Source organism: Crinia signifera, chromosome 6 (assembly GCF_055691185.1).
Source record: "Crinia signifera chromosome 6, ASM5569118v1, whole genome shotgun sequence".
NCBI classification, from domain to species: domain Eukaryota; kingdom Metazoa; phylum Chordata; class Amphibia; order Anura; family Myobatrachidae; genus Crinia; species Crinia signifera.
This window is the reverse complement of record NC_139222.1, coordinates 289,723,102-289,743,128: the sequence shown is the minus strand read 5'-3', so window position 1 is coordinate 289,743,128 and position 20,027 is coordinate 289,723,102. Positions and strand designations below refer to the sequence as shown.

General features: G+C 48.5%; 1 protein-coding gene across 1 annotated transcript in view; it reads left to right on the top strand.

The window, feature by feature from the left end:
• GFRA1 (GDNF family receptor alpha 1) overlaps positions 1 to 20,027 on the top strand; it is a 107,727-nt gene that overhangs the window by 27,245 nt on the left and 60,455 nt on the right. The window contains exon 3 of the mRNA XM_083150249.1: positions 11,116 to 11,199. Within this exon, the coding sequence (XP_083006375.1) occupies positions 11,116 to 11,199 (84 nt within the window). The remainder of the gene's footprint in view (positions 1 to 11,115; positions 11,200 to 20,027) is intronic.

Sequence of the window (20,027 nt, the reverse complement as noted above, 5' to 3'; positions counted from 1 at the left end):
GCCTACACTGTACCTCTCACCAACCTACACTCTCTTCCTCACCAGCATAGACTGTACCTCTCACCAACCTACACTCTCCCCCTCACCAGCGTACACTCTGTACCTCTCACCAACCTACACTCTCCCCCTCACCAGCGTACACTCTGTACCTCTCACCAACCTACACTGTCCCCCTCACCAGCCTACACTGTACCTCTCACCAACCTACACTGTACCTCTCACCAACCTACACTCTCCCCCTCACCAGCCTACACTGTACCTCTCACCAACCTACACTCTCCCCCTCACCAGCCTACACTCTCCCCCTCACCAGCCTACACTGTACCTCTCACCAACCTACACTCTCCCCCTCACCAGCCTACACTGAACCTCTCACCAACCTACACTCTCCCACTCACCAGCCTACACTGTACCTCTCACCAACCTACACTCTCTTCCTCACCAGCATAGACTGTACCTCTCACCAACCTACACTCTCCCCCTCACCAGCGTACACTCTGTACCTCTCACCAACCTACACTGTCCCCCTCACCAGCGTACACTGTACCTCTCACCAACCTACACTCTCCCCCTCACCAGCGTACACTCTGTACCTCTCACCAACCTACACTGTCCCCCTCACCAGCCTACACTGTACCTCTCACCAACCTACACTGTACCTCTCACCAACCTACACTCTCCCCCTCACCAGCGTACACTGTACCTCTCACCAACCTACACTCTCCCCCTCACCAGCCTACACTGTACCTCTCACCAACCCACACTCTCCCCCTCACCAGCCTACACTGTACCTCTCACCAACCTACACTCTCCCCCTCACCAGCGTACACTCTGTACCTCTCACCAACCTACACTCTCCCCCTCACCAGCCTACACTGTACCTCTCACCAACCTACACTCTCCCCCTCACCAGCCTACACTGTACCTCTCACCAACCTACACTCTCCCCCTCACCAACCTACACTCTCCCCCTCACCAACCTACACTCTCCCCCTCACCAACCTACACTCTCCCCCTCACCAGCCTACACTGTACCTCTCACCAACCTGCCTGACACCCCGAGTGTTTACCTCCCCAAATGCAGAGGAATATGCGGAAGGACAATGGTTCTGCTACAGTAGATCTCCTGGATCCCCAGTGTAATGGTCCCCAGTCTGTCTTACTTATTCTATACTGCAGTTGTTTGTGGATTCTGTGTAAACCTCTGATTTATTCTAGTTTGAGTCTCCTTTAGTTCCGGTGCGACATGGGTGCCACATACTGTATGAATACATTATGTAGCCTATTTTACTTGTTCTTATGTGCGTCCAGCATACAGTATCTAATCACATTGCTGCCTATGTGCGTCCAGCATACAGTATCTAATCACATTGCTGCCTATGTGCGTCCAGCATACAGTATCTAATCACATTGCTGCCTATGTGTGTCCAGCATACAGTATCTAATCATGTTGCTGCCTTTGTGCGTCCAGCATACAGTAACTAATCATGTTGCTGCCTTTGTGCGTCCAGCATACAGTATCTAATCATGTTGCTGCCTTTGTGCGTCCAGCATACAGTAACTAATCATGTTGCTGCCTATGTGCGTCCAGCATACAGTATCTAATCATGTTGCTGCCTTTGTGCGTCCAGCATACAGTAACTAATCATGTTGCTGCCTTTGTGCCTCCAGCATACAGTATCTAATCATGTTGCTGCCTATGTGCGTCCAGCATACAGTATCTAATCATGTTGCTGCCTTTGTGCGTCCAGCATACAGTATCTAATCATGTTGCTGCCTTTGTGCGTCCAGCATACAGTATCTAATCATGTTGCTGCCTTTGTGCGTCCAGCATACAGTAACTAATCATGTTGCTGCCTATGTGCGTCCAGCATACAGTATCTAATCATGTTGCTGCCTTTGTGCGTCCAGCATACAGTAACTAATCATGTTGCTGCCTTTGTGCGTCCAGCATACAGTATCTAATAATGTTGCTGCCTATGTGCGTCCAGCATACAGTATCTAATCATGTTGCTGCCTTTGTGCGTCCAGCATACAGTATCTAATCATGTTGCTGCCTTTGTGCGTCCAGCATACAGTAACTAATCATGTTGCTGCCTTTGTGCGTCCAGCATACAGTAACTAATCATGTTGCTGCCTATGTGCGTGCAGCATACAGTATCTAATCATGTTGCTGCCTTTGTGCGTCCAGCATACAGTAACTAATCATGTTGCTGCCTTTGTGCGTCCAGCATACAGTATCTAATCATGTTGCTGCCTATGTGCGTCCAGCATACAGTAACTAATCACGTTGCTGCCTTTGTGCGTCCAGCATACAGTAACTAATCATGTTGCTGCCTATGTGCGTCCAGCATACAGTATCTAATCATGTTGCTGCCTTTGTGCGTCCAGCATACAGTATCTAATCATGTTGCTGCCTTTGTGCGTCCAGCATACAGTAACTAATCACGTTGCTGCCTTTGTGCGTCCAGCATACAGTAACTAATCACGTTGCTGCCTATGTGCGTCCAGCATACAGTAACTAATCACGTTGCTGCCTTTGTGCGTCCAGCATACAGTAACTAATCACGTTGCTGCCTATGTGCATCCAGCATACAGTAACTAATCATGTTGCTGCCTATGTGCGTCCAGCATACAGTAACTAATCACGTTGCTGCCTTTGTGCGTCCAGCATACAGTAACTAATCACGTTGCTGCCTTTGTGCGTCCAGCATACAGTAACTAATCACGTTGCTGCCTATGTGCGTCCAGCATACAGTAACTAATCATGTTGCTGCCTTTGTGCGTCCAGCATACAGTAACTAATCACATTGCTGCCTTTGTGCGTCCAGCATACAGTAACTAATCATGTTGCTGCCTATGTGCGTCCAGCATACAGTAACTAATCATGTTGCTGCCTTTGTGCGTCCAGCATTCAGTAACTAATCACGTTGCTGCCTTTGTGCGTCCAGCATACAGTAACTAATCACATTGCTGCCTTTGTGCGTCCAGCATACAGTAACTAATCATGTTGCTGCCTATGTGCGTCCAGCATTCAGTAACTAATCACGTTGCTGCCTTTGTGCGTCCAGCATACAGTAACTAATCACATTGCTGCCTTTGTGTGTCCAGCCTACAGTAACTAATCACGTTGCTGCCTATGTGCGTCCAGCATACAGTAACTAATCACGTTGCTGCCTTTGTGCATCCAGCATACAGTAACTAATCACGTTGCTGCCTTTGTGCGTCCAGCATACAGTAACTAATCACGTTGCTGCCTTTGTGCGTCCAGCATACAGTAACTAATCATGTTGCTGCCTTTGTGCATCCAGCATACAGTAACTAATCACGTTGCTGCCTATGTGCGTCCAGCATACAGTAACTAATTACGTTGCTGCCTATGTGCGTCCAGCATACAGTATCTAATCACGTTGCTGCCTTTGTGCGTCCAGCATACAGTAACTAATCACGTTGCTGCCTTTGTGCGTCCAGCATACAGTATCTAATCACGTTGCTGCCTTTGTGCGTCCAGCATACAGTAACTAATCACGTTGCTGCCTTTGTGCGTCCAGCATACAGTAACTAATTACGTTGCTGCCTATGTGCGTCCAGCATACAGTATCTAATCACGTTGCTGCCTTTGTGCGTCCAGCATACAGTAACTAATCACGTTGCTGCCTTTGTGCGTCCAGCATACAGTATCTAATCACATTGCTGCCTATGTGCGTCCAGCATACAGTAACTAATCACGTTGCTGCCTATGTGCGTCCAGCATACAGTATCTAATCACGTTGCTGCCTTTGTGCGTCCAGCATACAGTAACTAATCACGTTGCTGCCTTTGTGCGTCCAGCATACAGTATCTAATCACATTGCTGCCTATGTGCGGCTTGTCAGGGTTTTATTTTTCTGTTAGTTTTTCTTTTTCCTGTTTCTTTGATAATTATACCACTTACTAGTTACCAATTGTTACAAGAAACTGACAGAGATTCACACTCAGACTCGGGAATAGATATTGTACTTTGCTTTATTCTTCATGTTATACAATGTGTTTCTTTTTCTCTTGCTGTTTAATAAACAGTTTAAAGAAGAAAAAGCCCCCGATAATCCCACTTCTGACACCATTTTTGACAGTTGCAATCACAGGAGATTATTACTAGTCTCGCCACCCATGGGGTTCTTTGCCCTTTTACATTTCTGGCTTAAACCCCCTGGAAGCAGCAGCTACAGGTATTACATGCTCAGTATATAAACCGCAGACACGGGGGAACCTGCTCTACTGCCTGCAAAACCTGCCCGATGAACCAGACTTCAGATGTATATTTATCGCTCCATAAGACCTTCTTGTTGTCTCTGTAGAGTCCACTGGTGGTGTAATTATCTGCTAGGGTGGTAATGGTGGCGGTGTGGGTGGTAGTGGTTATGTGAAGGTGGTAACTGGTGGTGTGGGTGATGGCGGTGGTGTACTGATCAGTGAACGCCGGTAACAGTGGTTGTGTGGGTGATGGTGATAATGGTGGTGGTGTAATGGTCAGTGATGGTGATAATCGGTGGTGTGGGCGATGGTGGTGGTGTAATGGGGATGTAATGGTCAGTGATGGTGGGTGGTGTAATATTCAGTGATGGCGGTAATGGTGATTGTGTGGGTTATGGTGGTGATGAAATGGTCAGTGATGGCAATAACGGTGGCAGTGTGGGTTATGGTGGTGATACAATGGTCAGTGATGGCGATAACGGTGGCGGTGTGGGTTATGGCGGTGATGACATGGTCAGTGATGGCGATAACGGATGCGGCTTGAGTGGTGGTTTAATGGTCAGTGATGGCGGTATCAGTGATTGTGTGGGTGATGGTGTTGGTGTAATGGTCAGTGATGGTGAAAACGGTGGCGGTGTGGGTGATGGTGGTGATGAAATGGTCAGTGATGGCGGTAATGGTGATTGTGTGGGTTATGGTGGTGATGAAATGGTCAGTGGTGGCGATAACGGTGGCAGTGTGGGTTATGGTGGTGATACAATGGTCAGTGATGGCGGTAACGGTGGCGGTGTGGGTTATGGCGGTGATGTAATGGTCAGTGATGGCGATAACGGTGGCAGTGTGGGTTATGGCGGTGATGAAATGGTCAGTGATGGCGATAACGGTGGCGGTGTGGGTTATGGTGGTGGTGTAATGGTCAGTGATGGCGATAACGGTGGCGGTGTGGGTTATGGTGGTGATGTAATGGTCAGTGATGGCGATAACGGATGCAGGGTGAGTGGTGGTTTAATGGTCAGTGATGGCGGTATCAGTGATTGTGTGGGTTATGGTGGTGATGTAATGGTCAGTGATGGTGATAACGGTGGCAGTGTGGGTGATGGTGGTGATGAAATGGTCAGTGATGGCGGTAACAATGATTGTATGCGTTATGGTGGTGATGTTATGGTCAGTGATGGCGGTGGTGGTGTAATGGTCAGCGATGGCGGTAATGGTGATTGTGTGGCTGATGGGGATAATGATGGTGATGGTGTAATGGTCAGTGATGGCGATAATGGTGGCGGTGTGAGTGATGGTGGTGATGTAATGGTCAGTGATGGCGATAACAGATGCGGGTGATAGTGGTGGTGTAACGGTCAGTGATGTCGATAACGGTGGTGGTGTGGGTTATGGTGGCGTAATGGTCAGTGATGGCAGTAACAATGATTGTGTGGCGGTACTGGTGGCGGTGTGGGTCAGTGATGGCGGTAATGGTGATTGTGTGGGTGATGGTGGTGATGTAATGGTCAGTGGTGGTGGTGTGGGTTATGGTGGCGTAATGGTCAGTGATGGCAGTAACGGTGATTGTGTGGGTGATGGTGGTGATGTAATGGTCAGTGATGGCGGTGGCGGTGTGGGTTATGGTGGCGTAATGGTCAGTGATGGCAGTAACGGTGATTGTGTGGGTGATGGTGGTGATTGTGTGGGTGATGGTGGTGATGTAATGGTCAGTGATGGCGGTGGCAGTGTGGGTTATTGTGGCGTAATGGTCAGTGATGGCAGTAACGGTGATTGTGTGGGTGATGGTGGTGATTGTGTGGATGATGGTGGTGATGGTGGTGATGTAATGGTCAGTTATGGCGGTGTGGGTTATGGTGGTGGTGTAATGGTCAGTGATGGCGGTAATGGTGATTGTGTGGATCATGTTGGTGGCGGTGTGGGTGATGGTGGTGGCGGTGTGGGTTATGGTGGCGTAATGGTCAGTGATGCAGTAACGGTGATTGTGTGGGTGATGGTGGTGATGGTGGTGATTGTGTGGGTGATGGTGGTGATGTAATGGTCAGTGATGGCGGTGGCGGTGATTGTGTGAATAATGATGGTGATGGTGGTGGCGGTGTGGGTGATGGTGGCGTAATGGTCAGTGATGGCGGTGGCGGTGATTGTGTGGATGATGATGGTGATGGTGGTGGAGGTGTGGGTGATGGTGGCGTAATGGTCAGTGATGGCAGTAACGATGATTGTGTGGGTGATGGTGGTGGCGGTGTGGGTGATGGTGGTGATGGTGGTGGCGGTGTGGGTGATGGTGGTGGTGTAATGGTCAGTGATGGCAGTAATGGTGATTGTGTGGGTGATGGTGGTGGCGGTGTGGGTGATGGTGGTGGTGTAATGGTCAGTGGTGGCGGTGTGGGATATGGTGGCGTAATGGTCAGTGATGGCAGTAACGGTGATTGTGTGGGTGATGGTGGTGGTGTAATGGTCAGTGATGGCAGTAACAATGATTGTGTGGGTGATGGGGGTGGCGGTGTGGGTGATGGTGGTGATGGTGGTGGCGGTGTGGGTGATGGTGGTGGTGTAATGGTCAGTGGTGGCGGTGTGGGATATGGTGGCGTAATGGTCAGTGATGGCAGTAACGGTGATTGTGTGGGTGATGGTGGTGGTGTAATGGTCAGTGATGGCAGTAACGATGATTGTGTGGGTGATGGTGGTGGCGGTGTGGGTGATGGTGGTGATGGTGGTGGCGGTGTGGGTGATGGTGATGGTGTAATGGTCAGTGATGGCGGTGTGGGTGATGGTGGTGGTGTAATGGTCAGTGATGGCCATACCAGTCCCAGTTCCTGCCCCAGTGGAGCTTACACTCTCTATTCCCAACCACATATACACGCACACAGACATTCTAGGGTTAATTTTAAGGATAGGAAATGTGGTTACTCCTCCTGGTGATAGACGGCAGCTACACACATATATCACACTGGCCAGAGACCGGGCACAGACAGAGGGGCACATGTTGCCCATACCAACCAATCAGATTCAGGATGTCACTAGGTCAACAGTCTCTAGGTTAACACATGAAATAGGTCAACATACTTTAGGTCGACGAGGTCATTCGGTCGACATGGAAAAGGTAACCGAGTTTTTATGTGGTTTTTATTTAATGAATGTGTTTGTTTCATACTTTCCCATCCAAGTGGTCATAGAGTGAGAATATAACAGTGTGCCGAGCGCAGCGCGCCATCCTAGACAATAATAGGCAGAATCTGATGGTTGCTAGGGGCAACATCACCTGTCTTCTGTATCATGCCCTGGCCCCACTCCCTGGGGCCCGATTGCCGATGTTCTCCTTATTCTGTATGCAGGGTCTATTAGCTGTAACACATACACAGCAGCAGCTGCAGCCTGAGACGTGTCCAGCCCACATGTTACCGCGGATTACATCAGGACTTCAGGGCATGAGACCATTATTTTGGGACACATCCCGTGAACTCCCCCCTCCCCCGCCTGTTAACCCTTTGTGAGCGGTCTGTCAGTTCTGTCCAGATCACCTGCGGCAGAACCCCCACTGGTGTCCGTGGGGTAACATAAAGCAGAGAAAGGCCGACGCTCCCCTCTGCTGATCTATGAGACTCTGCCAAAGGCCTCGGCCGCATCTGCGCCTTTGTCACTGCAACACTCACTGCAAAACCCATTTCCTAAAAAAATAAGGTTTTCAATTATCTCCCCTTATTTATGTCATTGCTCAATGAAGTCACTATAATAAATCCTTCTCTGGGTACAGTCAATTTTGTTTTCAGGTTTATTACAAAAAGGAGCATTGAAGAAAGTTTGCCAGCACCAGGCCCCGTTACCCCATCGATCATGGCTGTAAAGTGCTCCTTTGTCTTGTACACCCCGCTGCAAGTCTCTCAGTCTCTCCCCAGCTCCTGGAGGAAGCTTCTAATCTCTCTGCTTTGTTCCAGCTTTGCTGGGGAAGGAGGGGGATAGGGGCTCTCTATACCCAGGGGCCACATGGCTTGTGTCAGGCGGCTGGCTTAACCATTTCTGCAAGATGTCATTATCCGCTCCGACTCCCCAGTGAGGGACGGGTTAATGTCACCAACTGTCCCCTGCACGTAATTCAATTGTAACTCACAATCCTCGCATCAATGTGTCTCGCATACATCACGGACGCGCCTGCACCCGGGTAATGCCATTTCATGTGACAGGGCAAGGTGGCCAAACTATTCTGGGCCCCAAAAGTGGAGAAGATGAGGCCATATAGTGCGCTGTAGGTTTTTAAAAGGTGTCACCTGGAGAATTCTTGCACTTGTTAATAATAGATGAAAAGTGATAGCCAGCAAGTGTTCACTATCAAATCGTAGTAATCCAGCATTATGGGGACAGAAAATGTCGCTAAAGAGAGTTTTTTGTTTCATACCGTTTTATACCTGTCCCACATAATTTACATCTGCACATACCTGTCCCCCATCATTTACACCTGTACATACCTGTCCCCCATCATTTACACCTCTACATACCTGTCTCACATCATTTACACCTCTACATACCTGTCCCCCATCATTTACACCTCTACATACCTGTCCCCACATCACTTACACCTCTACATACCTGTCCCCATCTCTTACACCTCTACATACCTGTCCCCATCTCTTACACCTGTACATACCTGTCCCCCATCATTTACACCTGTACATACCTGTCCCCATCATTTACACCTCTACATACCGGTCCCACATCATTTACACCTCTACATACCTGTCCCATATAATATACATCTGCACATACCTGTCCCACAAAATTTACACCTCCACATACCTGTCCTATATCATTTACACCTGTACATACCTGTCCCCATCTCGTACACCTGTACATACCTGTCCCCCATCATTTACACCTCTACATACCTGTCCCCCATCATTTACACCTGTACATACCTGTCCCCCATCATTTACACCTCTACATACCTGTCCCACATCATTTACACCTCTACATACCTGTCCCCCATCATTTACACCTCTACATACCTGTCCCCCATCATTTACACCTGTACATACCTGTCCCCATCATTTACACCTGTACATACCTCTCCCCATCATTTACACCTGTACATACCTGTCCTACATAATTTACACCTCTACATACCTGTCCCACATCATTTACACCTCTACACACCTGTCCTATATCATTTACACCTATACGCACCTGTCCTATATCATTTACACCTCTACATACCTGTCCCACATCATGTACACCTCTACATACCTGTCCCACATCATTTACACCTGTACATACCTGTCCCCCATCATTTACACCTGTACATACCTGTCCCCCATCATTTACACCTCTACATACCTGTCCCACATCATTTACACCTGTACATACCTGTCCCCCATCATTTACACCTGTACATACCTGTCCCCCATCATTTACACCTCTACATACCTGTCCCACATCATTTACACCTGTACATACCTGTCCCCCATCATTTACACCTCTACATACCTGTCCCACATCATTTACACCTCTACATACCTGTCCCCCATCATTTACACCTGTACATACCTGTCCCCCATCATTTACACCTCTACATACCTGTCCCCCATCATTTACACCTGTACATACCTGTTCCCCATCATTTACACCTCTACATACCTGTCCCACATCATTTACACCTGTACATACCTGTCCCACATCATTTACACCTGTACATACCTGTCCCCCATAATTTACACCTCTACATACCAATCCCACATCATTTACACCTCTACATACCTGTCCCACATCATTTACACCTGTACATACCTGTCCCACATCATTTACACCTGTACATACCTGTCCCACATCATTTACACCTCACCATACCTGTCCCCAATCATTTACACCTCTACATACCTGTCCCGCATCATTTACACCTCTACATACCTGTCCCCAATCATTTACACCTCTACTTACCTGTCCCGCATCATTTACACCTCTCGCTACCTGTCCTACATCACTTACACCTCTACATACCTGTCCTACATCACTTACACCTCTCCATACCTGTCCCCCATCATTTACACCTCTACATACCTGTCCCCCATCATTTACACCTCTACATACCTGTCCCCCATCAGTTACACCTCTACATACCTGTCCCCCATCATTTACACCTCTACATACCTGTCCCCCATCAGTTACACCTCTACATACCTGTCCCCCCTCATTTACACCTCTACATACATGTCCCACATCAGTTACACCTCTACATACCTGTCCCCCATCATTTACACCTCTACATACCTGTCCCTCATCATTTACACCTGTACATACCTGTCCCCCATCATTCACACCTGTACATACCTGTCCCCCATCATTCACACCTCTACGTACCTGTTCTACATCATTTACACCTCTACATACCTGTCCCTCATCATTCACACCTCTACATACCCGTCCTACATCATTTACACCTCTATATACCTGTCCCCCATCATTTACATCTCTACATACCTGTCCTACATCATTTACACCTCCACATACCTGTCCCCATCTCTTACACATCTACATACCTGTCCCCCATCATTTACACCTCTACATACCTGTCACCCATCATTTACACCTCTACATACCTGTCCCTCATCATTTACACCTCTACATACCTGTCCCCATCATTTACACCTGTACATACCTGTCCCCATCTCTTACACCTCTACATACCTGTCCCCATCATTTACACCTCTACATACCTGTCCCCCATCATTTACACCTCTACATACCTGGACCTTTCACTGAAGCCACCTGTCCCATCTGTACAGAACTAGGCTGCATTTAGTAGATACCATATTGGTAAGCACCTGTGGAACCCACCATCATTCTGACAGATGCACCATGTTCAGTCTTATAACGCCATCATTTCTGTGTCTCCCGCAGGGAACGAGCTGCTGGAGGATTCGCCATATGAGCCAGTCAATAACCGACTCTCTGACATCTTCAAAATGGATTCCAGCCTATCAGGTAAGGAGCAGTAATGGCGGATGATGTGTAATTCTCTGCTGGGCTGTGATCTGGGTTATATACATGACGGTTCCCAATGATCCCAACTCGCTTAGAGCACGGCACGCAGCCTCTGTATTGTGATTGGTTCTGCACAATGTAGGTGGGACTCTGACCCTGTATTCAGTATCTGCTCTCATACATCTAATTCTACTGTAATTATCAGCATATGCAATCGTCCAGGCATAGCACCCCCTCAGGATGTCCGTGACACCCCCTCAGGATGTCCGTGACACCCCCTCAGGATGTCCGTGACACCCCCTCAGGATGTCCGTGACACCCCCTCAGGATGTCCATGACACGACCTCAGGATGTCCGTCACACCCCCTCAGGATGTCCGTCACACCCCCTCTGGATGTCCGTGACTCCCCCTCTGGATGTCCGTCGCACCCCCTCAGGATGTCCGTGACACCCCCTCAGGATGTCCGTCACACCCCCTTAGGATGTCCGTGACACCCCCTCAGGATGTCCGTCACACCCCCTCAGGATGTCTGTCACACCCCCTCAGGATGTCCATGGCACCCCCTCAGGATGTCCGTCACACCCCCTCAGGATGTCCGTCACACCCCCTCAGGATGTCCGTCACACCCCCTCAGGATGTCCGTGACACCCCCTCAGGATGTCCGTGACACCCCCTCAGGATGTCCGTCACACCCCCTCCGGATGTCCGTGACACGACCTCAGGATGTCCGTGACACCCCCTCAGGATGTCTATAGCACCCCCTCAGGATGTCCGTGACACCCCCTCAGGATGTCCGTGGCACCCCCTCAGGATGTCCGTCACACGACCTCCGGACACTTAAGGTGCATACACACGGAACAATTTGGCAAATGTTCCAATATCGTTAGTGATCTCCTCAGGACTCCTGGACACACGATTACACATGAACAATCTATCTATATCGATGGTGGAGGGGAGAGGGAGCCAGTCACTCAGCTTTTACCAAATCGTTGAAACAATGAAACAATTTGCATGCGTGACAGATCATCGGCCTCTATTAGCGAGCGTCGGGAATGCGCTTCAGCATCAATATCGTTCATACAAACGGAACGATTTGGTCGTTCTGATCGATTGGGACTGGAGCCCACATCATTTCCCAAATCTATCCGTGTGTATGCACCTTTATTCTAGTGAACAATCCCTTGTGCCCAGAGACACCCGCTCAGCCGCCAGTGTGGATTGCACTGGCAGCCTGGTGATGAGGCCGGGTACATCTGTGTGTGCTCATCCTCTACCAGGAGGTTGTCAGTAGTAGTAATGCCGTTATGAACTGGAGAAGAAAATGTCACTTGTCCTTGTAAGACAGAATGTGGATGAAGTGAGCGGTGTTGTAGGAGGAAAGCGTCACGGCTGATATTAACCCTTCAAGTGCCGACACCTCGCACTAAAATCACCGACGTCGCTCACATTTGTTATATAAATTCAAATCAAAATGTGCCGTAAGAAAAGATGATATTTCCTGTATAAAGTAACATTACCAGTCATTATGATGAATATAATGTTTGCAATTTTCACACCTATTTTGACAAATTCCCTTGGCAGCCAAAGGGTTAAATCCGCAGTGATGCTCTCAGTAGATGACGCCTATCCTGGCCTATTTCCCTATAGGGTGCAGTGTGCTAGCAGGGCCCTCCGACCTCTGTGTCTGTCGGTTATTACCCAGTCTGTTTTATAATTGTTGTTTCCGTTGTTTGCTGCGCTATATAAGAAACTGATAATAAATCAATAATAATCAGGATGGGAGGAGTTTTCACGGTCTTTGCGATAATGTCTTCTACGTGTATAATTATCAGCAGATTTAGGAGCAGCACCCTGAACGTTGCTGGTCGCAGGAAGGGCCCGGTACTCTGATACGTGCCAGACACACCACTGCACTATATGTGCTGAGCCAGTATTCGGTCAGCAGATGCAAATGTTCTTGGCTGAGAGACCTGTCCGCCTGATATAACCAGGCAAGCCTGTAGGTGGCAGTATTGACCCCTCCATCCTCCTGACCTTCGGGCACAAAGGTCTGATACAGCCGCTGTCTGGGAGGTGGAATGCAGCAGATCTGGTGTCCCGTCCCTTTGTCCCTTCCAATGCTGAGACCTTGTCTTGCAGAACTTTTAAAATCCTCTTGAGGTCGAACCCAGCCGAGGATTTCACCGCTTTTGTCTGAGATATTTCAAAGGCTGCCGGTGATGGCGGGAGGCGAGCGGCGTTTGTCTCCTCGCAATCCATTTATTCTCACATTGGGTGGCAGAACACAAATCTTTGAACTGGGTTCGTCACCGCGGTACATCTCCCCGTTATCCTCAGGGATCCCACAACACAGTCGGCCTTGTGAAAACCAATTAAATTAAAAGGATTGCATTTACATGTAAATGTGATATTGGCTATGTTGATGAAAAGCTCTCGGTGATTGGATTTGTGCGGCCGAGGCGAATGCCGAGCACGGCGCTAAAACAGCCAGCGAGCCGGCAGCGTGATTAATAGGCTCACGCGCTCAGTAACTCAGTTCTACCTGTCGCCGGATTATACACTAATCATCTCTCATCTATACCGCCCTACAGTACACGTAATGCCACTGATCTCATCTATACCGCCCTACAGTACACGTAATGCCACTGATCTCATCTATACCGCCCTACGGTACACGTAATGCCACTAATCTCATCTATACCGCCCTACAGTACACGTAATGCCACTGATCTCATCTATACCGCCCTACAGTACACGTAATGCCACTAATCTCATCTATACCGCCCTACAGTACACGTAATGCCACTGATCTCATCTATACCGCCCTACAGTACACGTAATGCCACTGATCTCATCTACACCACCCTACGGTACACGTAATGCCACTGATCTCATCTATACCGCCCTACAGTACACGTAATGCCACTGATCTCATCTATACCGCCCTACAGTACACGTAATGCCACTGATCTCATCTATACCACCCTACAGTACACGTAATGCCACTAATCTCATCTATACCGCCCTACAGTACACGTAATGCCACTAATCTCATCTATACCACCCTACAGTACACGTAATGCCACTAATCTCATCTATACCGCCCTACAGTACACGTAATGCCACTGATCTCATCTATACCACCCTACAGTACACGTAATGCCACTAATCTCATCTATACCACCCTACAGTACACGTAATGCCACTGATCTCATCTACACTGCCCTACAGTACACGTAATGCCACTAATCTCATCTATACCGCCCTACAGTACACGTAATGCCACTAATCTCATCTATACCACCCTACGGTACACGTAATGCCACTAATCTCATCTATACCGCCTTACAGTACACGTAATGCCACTAATCTCATCTATACCGCCCTACAGTACACGTAATGCCACTAATCTCATCTATACCGCCCTACAGTACACGTAATGCCACTAATCTCATCTATACCGCCCTACAGTACACGTAATGCCACTAATCTCATCTATACCGCCCTACAGTACACGTAATGCCACTAATCTCATCTATACCACTCTACAGTACACGTAATGCCACTAATCTCATCTATACCGCCCTACAGTACACGTAATGCCACTGATCTCATCTATACCACCCTACAGTACACGTAATGCCACTGATCTCATCTATACCGCCCTACAGTACACGTAATGCCACTGATCTCATCTATACCGCCCTACGGTACACGTAATGCCACTAATCTCATCTATACCGCCCTACAGTACACGTAATGCCACTGATCTCATCTATACCACCCTACAGTACATGTAATGCCACTAATCTCATCTATACCACCCTACGGTACACGTAATGCCACTGATCTCATCTATACCGCCCTACGGTACACGTAATGCCACTAATCTCATCTATACCACCCTACGGTACACGTAATGCCACTAATCTCATCTATACCACCCTACGGTACACGTAATGCCACTAATCTCATCTATACCACCCTACGGTACACGTAATGCCACTGATCTCATCTATACCGCCCTACGGTACACGTAATGCCACTAATCTCATCTATACCACCCTACGGTACACGTAATGCCACTAATCTCATCTATACCACCCTACGGTACACGTAATGCCACTAATCTCATCTATACCACCCTACAGTACACGTAATGCCACTGATCTCATCTATACCACCCTATAGTACACGTAATGCCACTGATCTCATCTATACCACCCTACAGTACACGTAATGCCACTAATCTCATCTATACCGCCCTACAGTACACGTAATGCCACTAATCTCATCTATACCACCCTACGGTACACGTAATGCCACTGATCTCATCTATACCGCCCTACGGTACACGTAATGCCACTAATCTCATCTATACCACCCTACGGTACACGTAATGCCACTAATCTCATCTATACCACCCTACAGTACACGTAATGCCACTGATCTCATCTATACCACCCTACAGTACACGTAATGCCACTGATCTCATCTATACCGCCCTACAGTACACGTAATGCCACTAATCTCATCTATACCGCCCTACAGTACACGTAATGCCACTGATCTCATCTATACCGCCCTACAGTACACGTAATGCCACTAATCTCATCTATACCACCCTACAGTACACGTAATGCCACTAATCTCATCTATACCGCCCTACAGTACACGTAATGCCACTAATCTCATCTATACCGCCCTACAGTACACGTAATGCCACTGATCTCATCTATACCACCCTACAGTACACGTAATGCCACTAATCTCATCTATACCACCCTACAGTACACGTAATGCCACTGATCTCATCTATACCACCCTACAGTACACGTAATGCCACCGATCTCATCTATACCGCCCTACGGTACACATAATGCCACTAATCTCATCTATACCGCCCTACAGTACACGTAATGCCACTGATCTCATCTATACCGCCCTACAGTACACGTAATGCCACTAATCTCATCTATACCGCCCTACAGTACACGTAATGCCACTAATCTCATCTATACCGCCCTACAGTACACGTAATGTCACTGATCTCATCTATACCGCCCTACAGTACACGTAATGTCACTGATCTCATCTATACCACCCTACAGTACACGTAATGCCACTAATCTCATCTATACCACCCTACAGTACACGTAATGCCACTGATCTCATCTATACCACCCTACAGTACACGTAATGCCACTGATCTCATCTATACCACCCTACAGTACACGTAATGCCACTAATCTCATCTATACCGCCCTACAGTACACGTAATGCCACTAATCTCATCTATACCGCCCTACAGTACACGTAATGCCACTAATCTCATCTATACCGCCCTACAGTACACGTAATGCCACTAATCTCATCTATACCACCCTACAGTACACGTAATGCCACTGATCTCATCTATACCACCCTACAGTACACGTAATGTCACTGATCTAATCTATACCACCCTGCAGTACACGTAATGCCACTGATCTCATCTATACCACCCTACAGTACACGTAATGCCACTGATCTCATCTATACCACCCTACAGTACACGTAATGCCACTAATCTCATCTATACCGCCCTACAGTACACGTAATGCCACTGATCTCATCTATACCGCCCTACAGTACACGTAATGCCACTGATCTCATCTATACCACCCTACAGTACACGTAATGCCACTAATCTCATCTATACCACCCTACAGTACACGTAATGCCACTGATCTCATCTATACCACCCTACAGTACACGTAATGCCACTAATCTCATCTATACCGCCCTACAGTACACGTAATGTCACTGATCTCATCTATACCGCCCTACAGTACACGTAATGTCACTGATCTCATCTATACCGCCCTACAGTACACGTAATGCCACTGATCTCATCTATACCACCCTACAGTACACGTAATGCCACTGATCTCATCTATACCACCCTACAGTACACGTAATGCCACTAATCTCATCTATACCGCCCTACAGTACACGTAATGCCACTAATCTCATCTATACCGCCCTACAGTACACGTAATGCCACTAATCTCATTTAGTCCTGCTAAGCAAATCACACACCTGACCAGGGCGGGATCTCACTCTGGTGGTGCGGCGCATACCTGATCTCAGGGCTCCAAAAATTAGCATTCTAGCGATCAGGACCAAATCAGTCCCCTAGTCCCGTCCTTGGCATGGTTCCTGTACAAAGTGAGCTGGTCGGGGCAGTCTGCGGAGGGGACGACTGTGCCACAGATTTGTTACTTTCATTATATTTTTAAAATTGCGATTTTATGGATTAACACGAAATGTTTACCGGCGTATTATCATCTGTCTGACGCCTGATTTAATGATCCCCAGAAAAGACGAACTGCTTATTCCCTACAATCAATACTAATAATTGACGTATTAAGACTCGTTAATCACCTGAATATCGTGCTCACAGCTGTTTGTGTTGTAATATTTAATCTATATAAAACCTGGTTATTTATAGTCAGACACCTGCGAGTGGATCCGATATGGAGATATTACCGTGCTCCCCGTATGCCGGCGAATTCTCCGGGGTCCAACTTCTCTCAATCTCTGGCAATGTCAGAATTGTGTAATGGAATTTGTATGGAACATGATGGCTTAATATTTCATATGGAAGATACATTTCTAGAAATAATAAAATCAGATCCAGTGATACGAGGCTGAGACGGTTTAATCACATTTAGCTCTGAGGCCGGGAGCTGGGAAAGAATCAGAAAACAATATTTTCCCTTGTAGTATATTTCATGGCTGTTGTGCATTATTAAAATCCCTTAGTATTGTGAATTTATGGCTTGGAAAACTCTGAATTGTTCCAGCTAGCTTTCATTTATTGCTGACTATATACTGGGAGATGAGAGACAAATACAGCAGTAAATGAGAAAGCAGATGTATAAGATCTTTATGGGGGCCCGTGGCCCCACGTATGTACATTAGCAGAGGTGTAGGAAGCACCGTCTGTCACTGAGCAGCCCGTGGCCCCATGTATGTACATTAGCAGAGGTGTAGAAAGCACCGTCTGACACTGAGCAGCCCGTGGCCCCATGTATGTACATTAGCGGAGGTGTAGGAAGCACCGTCTGTCACTGAGCAGCCTGTGGCCCCATGTATGTACATTAGCAGAGGTGTAGGAAGCACCGTCTGACACTGAGCAGTCCGTGGCCCCATGTATGTACATTAGCGGAGGTGTAGGAAGCACCGTCTGACACTGAGCAGTCCGTGGCCCCATGTATGTACATTAGCGGAGGTGTAGGAAGCACCGTCTGTCACTGAGCAGCCCGTGGCCCCATGTATGTACATTAGCGGAGGTGTAGGAAGCACTGTCTGTCACTGAGCAGGCCTTGGCCCCACGTATGTACATTAGCAGAGGTGTGGGAAGCACCGTCTGTCACTGAGCAGCCCGTGGCCCCATGTATGTACATTAGCAGAGGTGTAGGAAGCACCGTCTGACACTGAGCAGCCCGTGGCCCCATGTATGTACATTAGCAGAGGTGTAGGAAGCACCGTCTGTCACTGAGCAGCCCGTGGCCCCATGTATGTACATAAGCAGAGGTTTAGGAAGCACCGTCTGACACTGAGCAGCCCGTAGCCCCATGTATGTACATTAGCGGAGGTGTAGGAAGCACCGTCTGTCACTGAGCAGCCCGTGGCCCCATGTATGTACATTAGCGGAGGTGTAGGAAGCACCGTCTGTCACTGAGCAGCCCGTTGCCCCACGTATGTACATTAGCAGAGGTGTGGGAAGCACCATCTGTCACTGAGCAGCCCGTGGCCCCATGTATGTACATTAGCAGAGGTGTAGGAAGCACCGTCTGTCACTGAGCAGGCCGTGGCCCCATGTATGTACATTAGCAGAGGTGTAGGAAGCACCGTCTGTCACTGAGCAGGCCGTGGCCCCATGTATGTACATTAGCAGAGGTGTAGGAAGCACCGTCTGTCACTGAGCAGCCCGTGGCCCCATGTATGTACATTAGCAGAGGTGTAGGAAGCACCGTCTGACACTGAGCAGCCCGTGGCCCCATGTATGTACATTAGCAGAGGTGTAGGAAGCACCGTCTGTCACTGAGCAGGCCGTGGCCCCATGTATGTACATTAGCAGAGGTGTAGGAAGCACCGTCTGACACTGAGCAGCCCGTGGCCCCATGTATGTACATTAGCAGAGGTGTGGGAAGCACCGTCTGTCACTGAGCAGGCCGTGGCCCCATGTATGTACATTAGCAGAGGTGTGGGAAGCACCATCTGTCACTGAGCAGGCCGTGGCCCCATGTATGTACATTAGCAGAGGTGTGGGAAGCACAGTCTGACACTGAGCAGCCCGTGGCCCCATGTATGTACATTAGCAGAGGTGTAGGAAGCACCGTCTAACACTGACCAGCCCGTGGCCCCATGTATGTACATTAGCAGAGGTGTAGGAAGCACCGTCTGTCACTGAGCAGCCCGTGGCCCCATGTATGTACATTAGCGGAGGTGTAGGAAGCACCGTCTGACACTGAGCAGGCCGTGGCCCCACGTATGTACATTAGCGGAGGTGTAGGAAGCACCATCTGTCACTGAGCAGCCCGTGGCCCCATGTATGTACATTAGCGGAGGTGTAGGAAGCACCGTCTGTCACTGATCAGCCCGTGGCCCCATGTATGTACATTAGCAGAGGTGTGGGAAGCACCGTCTGTCAGTGAGCAGCCCGTGGCCCCATGTATGTACATTAGCAGAGGTGTAGGAAGCACCGTCTGTCACTGAGCAGCCCGTGGCCCCATGTATGTACATTAGCAGAGGTGTGGGAAGCACCGTCTGTCAGTGA